Here is a 12764-nt window from a genome sequence, read left to right as displayed (position 1 = left end):
AGCACTAACCGTGGCGGGGGAGTTCTTTCAATGGTGGTATACCCATCCTTCTTCTGTTCAACGCGCGATCAGTAACCCTCCCCGTGTAGAAGCTGTCACTCACTCCAAAAAACTCGTCCTATAGAGCGGAGATGTTCATTCTTCCCTGACGTACTTCGCGCTCACTGACCCTACTGGTCGATCTCCCCTTCACACTTCTATCCTGTCTACATAAAGATATACACAAAATACAAATGACAGGAAAAGCAATCGGCAACTGTCGCTCAGCATTCACCGGGCTTGTGACCGCCAAGAATGTGTAACACAGTGATTCTCAAACAATTTACCTCTAGACCCGCTTTAGAAGTCAGTAAAAGTTACGACGTCTCCTCTTTGTATAATACTAATGTCACAAAGTCATTTACGAATGAATATTTTTAAACTTACAAACTCCTTGATATTTTACCGATTTTGGGAGTTGTTACCAAACAGTTTGAGAAACACTGGTACAATGTCTTCTTGGCTGCTTTCCCAGTTACCTGGGGCTAGTCAGACTAGCGATTTCTTTATTTATACTAAAATACAAATAATGTTATGATTGTTTGGTTATTCAGCGCAAGAATACAATTACTACATTTAAAAACTTGGAACTTGGAAATAATGTTAAGTGGTTATTTGAGAGTAACATAAGTACATAAGAGTTATAACGAAATACTTTAGTTTGTATAATATTTACCTGTACCGTGGGCAAAAAGTGCTCATAAATATGTAATATACTTAGTAGAATGTTCATTTTAAATTAACAGAAAAGAAGAATGTTTTTAATATATGTAAGAGATTATTATGGGATAGTTGTGGCTATGTACATGTTATGTGTTGACCTAGTCAAGTGAATTTATGTATTTTACGGTCTTAAAAAGAATATTTAAGACATATCAAGCAATAAAGGTGAGACTAATAATCTTTGAATATCTGAGTTGATTTTTGCATAAAGAAAAGTAATTATCGCTTCGTAACTTATATATTACAAGACGGACCAGGTTGACGACGCTTTTCTATAGAGTCGTTATAAAAATTTGGTTTACCAAACCCGGGACTTTTGAAAATTCAGTTCCCGAAGAAGGAAAGTAGGGCTGAATTTACTTGGATATTACCATTTATGAATACGAACTTAACCGTATTACGAAGCGGTAAGGTCATCAAAAGAAAAATGGATAGTGAAATAGTGCAACAGGATTCTAATACCAGTAATCCAGGTGAAATTAGTGCAACACCAAGTTTGTCATCTGAGGATCGACTTTTGTTAGCGGTGCAGCGACAAATTATGCAAATGACGACTGAGATAAAACAAACCATAGAACAGAAGTTCAACGAATATAACCAGATCATGGAACAGAAGTTCTATGAAGCTAACCAGGCCATGGAACAGAAGATAGAATTGAAATTCAACGAAGCTAACAAGACCATGGAACAGAAGTTAAACGAATCTAACCAGACCATGGAACAGAAGTTAAACGAATCTAACCAGACCATGGAAAAGAAGATAGAACTGAAATTTAACGAAGTTAGCCAGACTATGGAACAGAAGATAGAACTGAAATTCAACGAAGCTAGCAAGCAGTATGAAGGATTTAAAGCGGCATTGATCGCGAATTACGAAAATGACTTTTTGCTGGCAAACAGAGATGCCACTCTTAGAAATCAACATTTCAATCCTCGATTGCACAAATCTATTGTAGAGTTTGTTGTAAATGTCTATAATGAATTAAAGGTTGTTAATCCCTTGCAATCGGAATCAAGAATAATTGCATCGATTCGCAATTTGCTTCCATTTAAATTACAGCAGATCTTATTTTCCACACAGTGTATGAGTTTCAGTCATTTATTAATGCTTGTACAATGCTACGAAACTCAATACCATGCTATGAATCTAACACAATCAGGAATGGGTAAAAATAACACACTTTACTTCCACTAACGCATCATCTTCTACTACATATCCTGAAATATGATTAGGAGGGAATTAATTGATAGACTAGAATGAAAAGATTTTTTTAAGTAATATAATAATCTGTCTGTCCCTTTTCCATAAACAAAAAGGAAGTGGTTTGGTTTCGTTCAGATTCAGTTAATACCTCTAATTATAGCACACTGAACAAACAGTACTTATTAGAGTTAAACAATTATTATATTATATCAACAAAGAAGTTGAAAAATATTTCTTACCATCTGGACTAGTAGCTAAGAAACTATACTTAGAATCAATATATAATCCTCGTTTCTCTACTGTCACATTCTTCTCCTCCGCAAACTTTCGTAGAGCAACACCTTCATGATTTCTTCCGTATTCTATTGATGGTGTCGATAGATTTCTCTTGTGTAAAATGTCTTTCACCAACACATGGCGCGAAGTGTGATCTTTACGTTTCACAACTTTACCGAACGTGGATGACGTTAGACGGTTGCGGCGATGTTCTTCATAAATCGAATTCCCATGCTGTCCGCGGGAGGATACTTCAATAAAGTACTTTCATCTGAACTGACCTAATATGAAAAATAATGTAAAGTATTCTTGAAACAGGACAGGGTGAACTGAAATTTGTAAGCGATATTGTAAGCACAAATAGCTATTTTTCCTACAAATATTAAAAGGAATGTTTATTAAACATATCCTTCAAAATTATCTTTGTCGAGGTATATGTTTGCGAAATATGTAAAAACGAAGTTTCGAGACAACCTGGAATCGTAGAGTTGAAACATATTTTATAATTACATGAATCCACAAAATTGATAGGCTCCCAGAAATTCTCGTAATTTTCTCTACTTCTCAATGTGTATCCATCCACACATAAATTATAAGAATTTTAAAAGAATTTCGCTTGATTTCAATTAGTGGAGCATGACATATCAATTCTGCGATTGACGATTGTCTCTGAAAGAAGAAACAAGTGAGTATCGTTCCACAGTGTGAAACTCGGTAGACTTCCAAACTATACAAATTACATAGTAAAACTGAAAATAGTAGAGACCGGAAGTAGTTGATTTCTACCACTTTTGGTTTAAATAGAAGATTGTCGAAGGAGATTGTACCTATTCTTGGAACGATGAATCGATTCTCAGAAACCTCTTGTCGATACCTCTTACCGTTTTTGAGTTATGACAAATACTGTTGAAACCGGAATTGACCGATTTGTATAGCTTCCGTTTTAACTTGAAGATTGGTGAAGGAGATAGGACATATTCTTAGGATGCTGAATCGATTTCTGAAAACTGCTTGTCGATAACTCTTACAGTTTTATGTCAATGAAAATCAATATTGAAACCGGAAGTAGTAGTGAATTTCTACCACTTCCGGTTTTAGTGGAAATACAGAAGTCGAAGTGTTTTGTTTCCTTCACACCTTGAATCGATTTCTGAGAACCGTTTGACGCTAGATATTATAGTTTCTGGGTTATGACTATTACTGTTGAAACAGGAAGTGGTAAAAATCGACCACTTTCGGTTTAAGTAGGAGGTTTTTGAAGGAGATGGAATCTGTTCCTGGGATGCTGAATCGATTCCCGAAAACCACTTGTCGATAGTTTTTACCGCTTAAATTGTATGAAAATAGCTCTTACCGTTTTTGCTGTGATACCTGTTGACAGATAGACAGACGGACGGACACAGCCGTTCTAAAGGACTTCAATTTCTTATGCATAGCATAGTTTGGAAATCTAAAATTAATCCAGAAGTTTCAGAGGCATCATTGTGATACAATGATAGCTACGTGATATATATAGAGACGTGCAGATGGACGGGGGTCTTACCCAACCCATCCCAGAAAATGCTGAGCAAATGAAAAAAAATACTCCTATAGAAAAATAAATAGCAAATTCCACATTTTAGAAGTTGGAAAAGTCGGATCTCACTGAGGAATGAATTTTTTCTTCTATCATACCACTTTTGTGATGCAATAATCATCAAAGCTGGTAATTGCGCGTCAATTTTTTTTTTTTTTTTTTTTTTTTTTTGCGAATCACGTTTTCGGACGTTCAAAATTCTCAGCAATTATATTTTTTTTTAGTTTCTACCAGGAACGTAGCCAGAGCTCTGATTTGGGTGGGGGGGCATATATACTAAACTAGTAGTATAAATAGCAAACTAGTATTTATATACTAGTTTAAATATTTGGAAGGCAAGTCAAGATTTGGACCCCGTGCTCCCCCTAGCTACATCCTTGGTTTCTACACAACTTTTTTCCGCTGTAGAATTAAATAGTAGCCAGTACCCAAGTGAATTAAATAGCTGCATAAATTGCTTGCTATAGTACAACATGTAAATAAATTCTAGAGAAAAAAATCATTCAAGTCATAGCCTACGATGCGGGAGCTTGCGAATATGATTCCCGACTGGCGTTTTTACCATGCCTTGAAAGAAAGAAAGCGAAACAGATACCCTACTATGGCACCTGAAATGCCCGCGACTGAGTCAACACTTACAAGTTAGAAACATTTTGGCGGAACAAGACAGGAAAACCAATCCGGCAGGAGGGGGAGTAGAAATGACATGCCAATTCCAATGTGAAAACCCTCTGTGCAGCACAAATGAAAAAAAAAAAGTCTTATCAGATCCCCTCGTTTGCTTGCTTGTTTCTCAATTCTTGGAATTCTAACCCGAAGCTAGTCAGTCACATGATGTGCAAAGCAGAGAAATTCTTCGTTCATCTCTTCCCCACCGTACCGTTTACGAGATAGGATGTACTCATAACTGATAGATGACACTTATTATTATTATTATTATTATTATTATTATTATTATTATTATTATTATTATTATTATTATTATTATTATTATTATTATTCAAACTAATGAAATAAGGAACTTCACACTTACCCGTCCGATTTTCAGATTTTTCACCTCAAATCGTTAGTTTAGGTTAGTTGCTAAAATTATTATTTTCGAAAGAGTTCTTTTATACTAGAAATAATTTAGAGAGAGGAGGGATAGTGTGAAGTTGTCCACCCATGAACAATATCCATATAGTTATACTGCATTATATAACTAGTTGCTCATCAGTTTATGCAGTTCTGAAGCTGCCTATCTCAGTTTTGCAAAAGTAAATATTTTATTTGACAAATATGTTTGAGGGCCAAGTGGCATGTAATTATAATCGTACTTCTTCTCTTTAATCAACATCATATTCGTATACATCGCTCATTGTCATGATATGTATCATCATAATTAATTCCACATAATCTCTAGTCCATTAACAATAAATTATTATTATATTGTGCTAAAGATCGAACAAAATGACATGCACAAATTTTATACGTACCATGGAATATTTCAGAACGAAAATGATTCTCACATGTGAATATTATTATATTATTTAATCGCCAACATTATTTATATCTTGCTTACTGTCCGATCCTAATTGACAAATATTATACCTACGTAAACCAAGATTTCGAAGATAGACCCCCCTTGTATGGCGTACGGTTCACGGGTATCCTTGCGAGCCACTGTTCTTAGCACTCTAATTTATTGAAATAACTTACAGTACAATGGTACCCTTATTTGGTTCACAGTGAGAGAGTATTAAATGTAATACAATATTCCGTCCCAGTCTAAATAGTGAGTCAATATATTAGATTGTATATAGAAACTGGTAGGTACTGAGAACAGATGCTAAACAACGAAAACAAAACATAATTAAAAACCAGAGACAAAAATAATGTAAATATACATTAAATAATAAGTAAAACGAATATAAAGAGTTATCTACTAACATACTCCAGTAACACGAAGCTTATATATATATATATATATATATATATATATACAATCTTACCTTTCATCATGCTGTCTTGAATCTTCAGCGGTTCCTTGTGAATAACATGGAAAAGAATCATCAACAGAAACAACAATTTCAGTTTTGCGACGTTTAGCTGCGGCTCGAGCAGATTTTGAGCGCTTATTTCGTTTTCTGGTTTTTGATAAAGGTCGTTTACGAGCCATTATGTATTTGCAGTATATCAGCTCACGCCTGATTGGTAACACCTTCAACTCGTTAGCTACACTGCGAAATAGGTGATAGTAGGACCTTGTAGTTGTAGAACATCCCGTCGAAAATGCGAGTGGCGCTAGCGTACAGATGTTCCTTTTAAAATGTTAACACTTTGTGCATTTATTCTCAAAATACATAAAGTACGTTGGTAGTACATGATGAAGTATAATATCGAGAGGAAGCAGACATTTCAGTGTTTAGAACGATATATAAATGTTGAAGATCGCTGGCCTCTTTCGACAAATATAAGTGATCAAAAAACGGATTTGCGCTGTGATGTGCAGTTTAGTTGCATTTTTTCATTCCAATATTTAGTTCTTAAGATAATTGAAAACAAATCAAGCTTCAAGAAAAATTTAATACAATTTCATTCTAATCAATAATAATCAGGGAATAACATATTCAAGTTTTGGAACAAAATTTTTATTAATTATTGCTCTAAATTGGAACAAATTTTAATTAATTATTAATTAATTATATAAGCGCATATTGATTATATCAACATAAAATTAATCATTACTACTTTTAAATATATTGCTATAATGTTATATACTCAGATCATTTCGATAAATTGCGTTTTTTAGTAATTCTGAGTAGAGTGCCAACGCCCTTAACTGTAAGAATTGTAATTCATGACTACATCAAGAAAATCCAAAGAGAATTAATTGCTACCGAAAAGCACCGTATAAAATTTCAAGATACAAATTCTATTTTACTTCATGTGGACCGCTGAAAATTGGACTGTTATTCTGCAAAGTGAAATTCAGAGTTATCACCGAAATATGAAACAATTGACAGTTTTGTTGTAATGAACGACGATAAAACACACGATTTGGCTCATGTACTCATAGCCATAGACAAAATTCTAAAAATGCTCGAAGAAAAGCGAAAATATATTTTATAGAAAAAGGTTTGGATACGAGAAAATAAGTGTCTACAATTTCCCAAACCGTGTCAGTGATTTCTGATGGTGCTGCATCCCACTTTAAAAGTCGCTTTCAGATGTTCGAGATGCAGACAGGTCCGATAAAGCAGTGGTTTTGCAGTGAAACCGGCCATGTATGGTCTCTGCGACGGTATTGAGGGGGGGGGGGGAGAGGTGTAAAGAATGTGGCAACGCGGCATACCCTTAGGCAGATACAATACACAGTATTAAAACCGCAGTACAAAAAAAAAAAAAAATGAAATCTTTAAGTTTTACGTCCCACGATTATGCCGGTTAGGCTAAAGGAGACGGTGATTATGAGAAATGAATGAAATGGTGGAATGAAGAAAGTGGGAGGAAACGGGATAACCCCGAGAAAACCCACGAGCACGGTGTTTGTCCACCACAATCTGGGATCGAACCAGGACCCCAAGCACCGGAGGTGAACGCTCTACCACTGAGCCACCGCGCCCCCACTAAACTCGCAGAAGAATTCGTGAGTATAGTGCAAGTACAAACTCCGGGTATTACTCTTGTTTTGTTGCCTGGAACTGAATTCGACGACTTCCGGAAGAAAAAAAGGGAAAGTATGCGACCGGTAACTGGTATTCAACGAAGTCATCTTTGGCTTTCGGAAAATGGCGAAGTTTTTATGGCAGTAACGGGTCACCATGAACTAACTTCATGCTTCCCCCAAAATCAAACTTCTGCAATTCAAAGTGTAGATTTAAGAAATCTGCAAAAAAGGAACTTTTGTTACATACATATATGTATGATAACCAGTGGTGCGTAGCAGAAATATTATGAATAAATCATGAAGTACGTGAAGTTGAAGTGCTGTTTATGCTTCCACATGGACCTTCAGCATTTGTGACTATCGACAATGTGCTACGCAGGGGCGGATCCAGAACGGACTTCTGGAGGGGGCGGGGGGTAATACTGCTATATAGAGCTACGAGATTTAAACTCTGAGATCGGTTTTATTTATATATAAAATAAAAAAGTTTCTTCCTCCTAGATCCACTCTTGGACGAGTTGTGAGTAAGCCAACACCTATTGGAGCACCCGCACGGTTACATGCTATTAGCGAAGAAGACACCAATCAAGCAAATGATTGGTCCATGTAAAAAATAAAAAAATAAAAGAAATCAGTGAAATTTTGTTTCCGAAGACCCTTTTAAGTAAGTGAACTGGAAATTTCTGCGTTTCGTAATCGTAATTTCCACCTCAGATTATTTCGATTTAAGAAAATGGAGGAGTAGGGGGAGGCTCATTTTACTATTTCAGAAAGCCTTTTTGATCAAAATAATAATAAAAAAAAAACAGTCAAGAAAACCTTTTATTCTTCATTTAATGAATGTGAACCACAAACATCATGAAATTATTGCACTTTTATTGTTCCCAGTGTTGCTAACTGTGACATCAAAGTTCACGAAACTTTGATAACTTTAAAAGGCTGCAGTTAATTCATGAAGCATTGGTCGAGAATGATATTTGGTGTGTTTATTATTCATGTAAAGTTGAACCATCCGACAAAATTTCAGAATTTTAAAAGATGGAGTTTTCGAGAAAATGGCGCACGAAAATGGCGACTTTTGAAAATTTTACAATTTCTCGAATTTTTTGCGACAAAACGGTTGCACACAGAAGCGATACAATTTTTTTTTTTTTTTTTTTTTTAGAAAAGCGCGTAACCAGGTCTTACCAACTGTGAAAACAGAATTTTAAAATTCGAACCGGAAGTGCTCGAAAAAAATTCGCAAACTTCGACTTTTCAGATAATTGACGTTCATTTGTTAATTTATGTACAAAAAGATACGCATGCGCAAACTAAACTATAATAAAATATAGTTTATTTATATTCCTATGTACATACCACAATAAGAATTATAACTCTACCTGTCTCCATAGCCGAATGGTGAGGCTCCGAAGTTGACCATTTTCCATGTCTTCTACAATTCATAAATTGTACTCCCCGTCTTTGATGGCCCATTACTTGGCGGGAAAATTTTTTTCGACAAAACAAAAAAATATGGGTCTCTTAAAAACATGACTAGTTGCTATAAAAAAAAGTTTCAACAATATCTGAGATGGTGGTGGTACAATTTTATATATATATATATATATTTTTTTTTGCCTGAGTTGAAATGGAAGGCACCTATAGTAAAAGAAATGCATTGTACATGAATATAAGTATGACTCCATAGAATGGAATAGCACGCAGGAAAGAATTATCTGTTTGAGTTTTTGTAATTTCTAATGTTCCAGGGACATATGTTTGATAGGGTACTACCCCGAAACCCTCTAAAAGTTTATTTAGATTTACGTAATTATGCAAGGATTCGTTTTTCAGTAATTTCTGAGTAATGCGTAGTGCAGGGTGTCTACTAAAATTCCAAAATGAAATTTCGTGCCTTTTTCGTGACCTTTTCTTTACCAAACCATAAAATTTCGTAACATTCTCAACAGCGAATTTGGGTGCGAATTAGGCAAATTTTCATGTATGTGATAGAAGCGTGCTTTGCTTGGGATTTGGTAGCGTCTAAAGCCGACCATAGACATTTTTGGTAGTGAATTTTGACGTTTTATAGAATAAAATTTTTCAGTCTAAACTTTTGTTTTGTACAAATAAAAAAGAAAATCGTGACCCAAAAGCTAAATCTCGTGACTTTTTCTTGACTTTCATGACCGTTTTCTGATTTCGTGACACTTTCGCGACTTTCGTTACCGACAGACACCGTAGTAGTGTGCAACACTTAACAGCTGGTGAGTACCAATTTTGTGCTGTGATACTATAAGAAAAAAGGAAACATGAAAATAAGAAATATTTGTGATTAACAGTGAAAAGTCACCGCCCGAAATGAAACAGAAGTAATCGTAAGCAAATTATTCTAAAATAACAAAAGGTAAGTAGTAATACGTTAAAAACATGTGTGTCTTCTTTGAGGCCACCATCAACACAAGATTAGCCAAAATAAAGATGTAGAAGGGAAGTTCTGTTTTTTCCTATTTCCTTTTATTTACGTATGTTGTGTACATCGAATGTACAAAGTTCTGCAGATGTTTGAATAAAGAAAATGAGAAGAACCGCGTTCAGATTCTCCGCAGCTCCCTAAGGGACAACAACCCCACCTTTCCTCGCCCGTAGCCTTCGGCGCACGGTGCCCATCTGCGCCACTTCTAATCAGTGGGCTCGAAATACGAATGACTTTGTAAGTGGAACTAGTACAGGCTTGTGTATAGCCCGCTCCCCCCAGTTCTTTGTCACCGGAACTGGAAGAGTCACTACTACTACTATTACTACTATTACTACTACTGCTATTACTACTACTGCTATTACTACTACTACTACTACTACTACTATTGCTGCTACTACTACTACTATTACTACTACTACTACTGCTACTACTAATTTTACTACTCCGACTACTACTACTACTTAAGTTATATCGAGAACAGAACCCAACCAACCCCTGCGGGGCTTCTAACCCGTTCCTACTACTACTAGTAGTAGTATTGCTACTAACTACCACCACTACTACTTCTACTACTACCACTACTACTACTACTACTACTACTACCGCTACTACTACTTATACTAAAGCCTCCTTACCACAAGATTTACATCTTAAATCTTTATAACATGTGATTCCGATTCATTCTGAACTAATATGAACCGTTAGAATCACTATGATTCGTTAAAAATCACTGGGGGGAGCGGGCTATACTCAATCCCTAGTACAGTTCAAAAGTGATTTGCTAGGCGGTCATAAAGAGAATAAGAATGTATTTCTGAATTCATGCCCGTAACGATGAAACTCTCCCAAAATGAAGTTGCGCGTAGTGAATAGAAAAGAAACAATGTTTGGATGGCATTTAGTATCTCCCCCAACTCGTTTCATAGCTCCAGAACCGAGTACCTTGATTTTGCCTAAATTGTGATGAAGGTAGAAAAAAAAAAGGACCCTGCGGGGCTTCTAACCCCCTTCGCTCGGTGTAGCTCCCTCAGCTATATTTTGTAAAATAAGTAATACTGGGGTCTTATCTGTGCAAGATTCGGGGATATACTAAATGTCAGCCATTTGAATCTGTAAATACGTTATTAATTATATCTGGACCCGTGAACTGTATTTGTACATTTCGCACCAAATATACAATTAATTTCTGTATGGATCCGCATTAAAAATCTGCACAGAGCCATAGATGATATTATATCCTCGGTATGCATGTAAAATTTACGGCTTGCCAAATATGATTCAATTCTAAACTTACATTTATTTTTAATTCTTCTTTTATCATTTTCAACAAACTAGAATTAGTTTGTCTGAAACCGTACGGGAACAGTTCGATTACACTCTTATTCTGAAGCAAGCACAAACGACATGTATTCATCGGAAAAACTTGTTCCATGTCTATTTCAATTATAAAGACTTGTATTCAAATAAAAAATACATATATATATATCAACATATGAAATAAACAGACTGAAATGTATGATATAATAAAAACATTCACACTAAACAAACAAAAACTAAACGTCAAGCGCTATTACAGTGTTGCCAACAAGTTTCGTCAGATAGTAGTTAAATAATACACAGATTCTAGCAAAAAATAAAAAAAGAAATGGCTACACTTGGAGGTAACAGAATTTAACAACATTAAGCAAGACAAATCCTTCATATTTTTAATGTTGCTTAAATATAATCTAATATCATTCCTGCTATTTTCTAACCAATCCCAATCAATAAAAAAAATTAAAAAGACCGCAACGCAAAAATGCAGCAAATTAAAGCAGTGGTGGATCCAGCGATCGCCACGATCGCGCCCCCCCCCCCCCAGAAGAGGAACCTTTCTTATTTTATTTATAAATAAACAGAGTTTGGAGCTCTTAAAAGTAGCTTTAACTAGCAGTATTACAACCCACCGCCCTCCCCCAAGAAGTCCGTCCTGGATCCGCCCCTGAATTAAAGTATGGTCAATTTGATGATTATTACGAACTAACATTTAGCTTTGCATTGATGCAAACAGCTTCGAAATGAGATCCCAGAACTATAGCTAATAGCTGGACTTCGTTTTTACTGCCTATTTGACATATGGAAAGGATATAATTAATATTGTCTGAACATGAGTCATGTATCAATCTATAGATCACATCGGGACGCAGACAAGGTTGGACGACGACAAGCCTGGACACTTAATTTTGGTCGCTCCCGACAAGGTTGGACGACGACAAGCTTGGACAACGACAAGCTTGGACACTTCCCAATTTATCCTCTTGCGCCAGACTCGAACGAATTCCTCAGGTGTCCAAGCATGTCGTGGTCGATCCCGACAAGCCTGGATACATTCCTGGGGTGTCCAAGCTTGTCGTGGTCGATCCCGACAAACCTGGACACATCTAATTTTGGGTCGCTCACGACAAGGTTGGCCAACGACAAGCCTGGACACATTCCAATGGGCCGATTTGGTGCATTCAAAGCACGTAGATCTGACAAATACAAGTGTTTATTCACTTGTACGTGTGTGCAAGGGCAGTTAGTGTTATCAATGTACAAGGGCAACTGTTCTCTCTGATAATACTGCAGTGTTATTTTTATACCACCGTGATATTCATAAAAATCGTAAGAAGTACCACAGACATGAGGGTTCAAACCTATTCAAGCCATCAGGCTTTGGGGCCGCTACGTTTCGACGACACCGTATCGGTGCCAGCTGCCAGGTCAGTTCGGCAAAAATTTTATGTACAAGGGCACACATCCCATTTAATAATTATTTAAGTAAAACGAAAATTTTGTAAATAATAATAATCTCTTT

General features: G+C 36.0%; 1 protein-coding gene across 3 annotated transcripts in view; it reads right to left on the bottom strand.

The window, feature by feature from the left end:
* Positions 1-11487, bottom strand: part of LOC145684171 (uncharacterized) — a 52619-nt gene extending 41132 nt beyond the window's left edge. For 2 of the 3 annotated variants that reach the window (XM_081756163.1, XM_081756162.1), the window contains exon 1: positions 11223-11486. In XM_081756163.1, coding sequence (XP_081612289.1) covers positions 11223-11360 — 138 coding nt within the window. In that variant the 5' untranslated portion in view covers positions 11361-11486. Of the gene's footprint in view, positions 1-11222 lie in introns of all 3 variants that reach the window. The other variant, XM_081756164.1, reaches the window with a different exon arrangement.
* Between the last annotated feature and the right edge of the window lie 1277 nt (positions 11488-12764).

The sequence above is a fragment of the Thermobia domestica genome, chromosome 4, assembly GCF_964235325.1.
Source record: "Thermobia domestica chromosome 4, izTheDome1.hap1.1, whole genome shotgun sequence".
NCBI classification, from domain to species: Eukaryota; Metazoa; Arthropoda; class Insecta; order Zygentoma; family Lepismatidae; genus Thermobia; species Thermobia domestica.
Note: the sequence above shows the minus strand (reverse complement) of the source record. Positions and strands in the feature narration are given on the sequence as shown.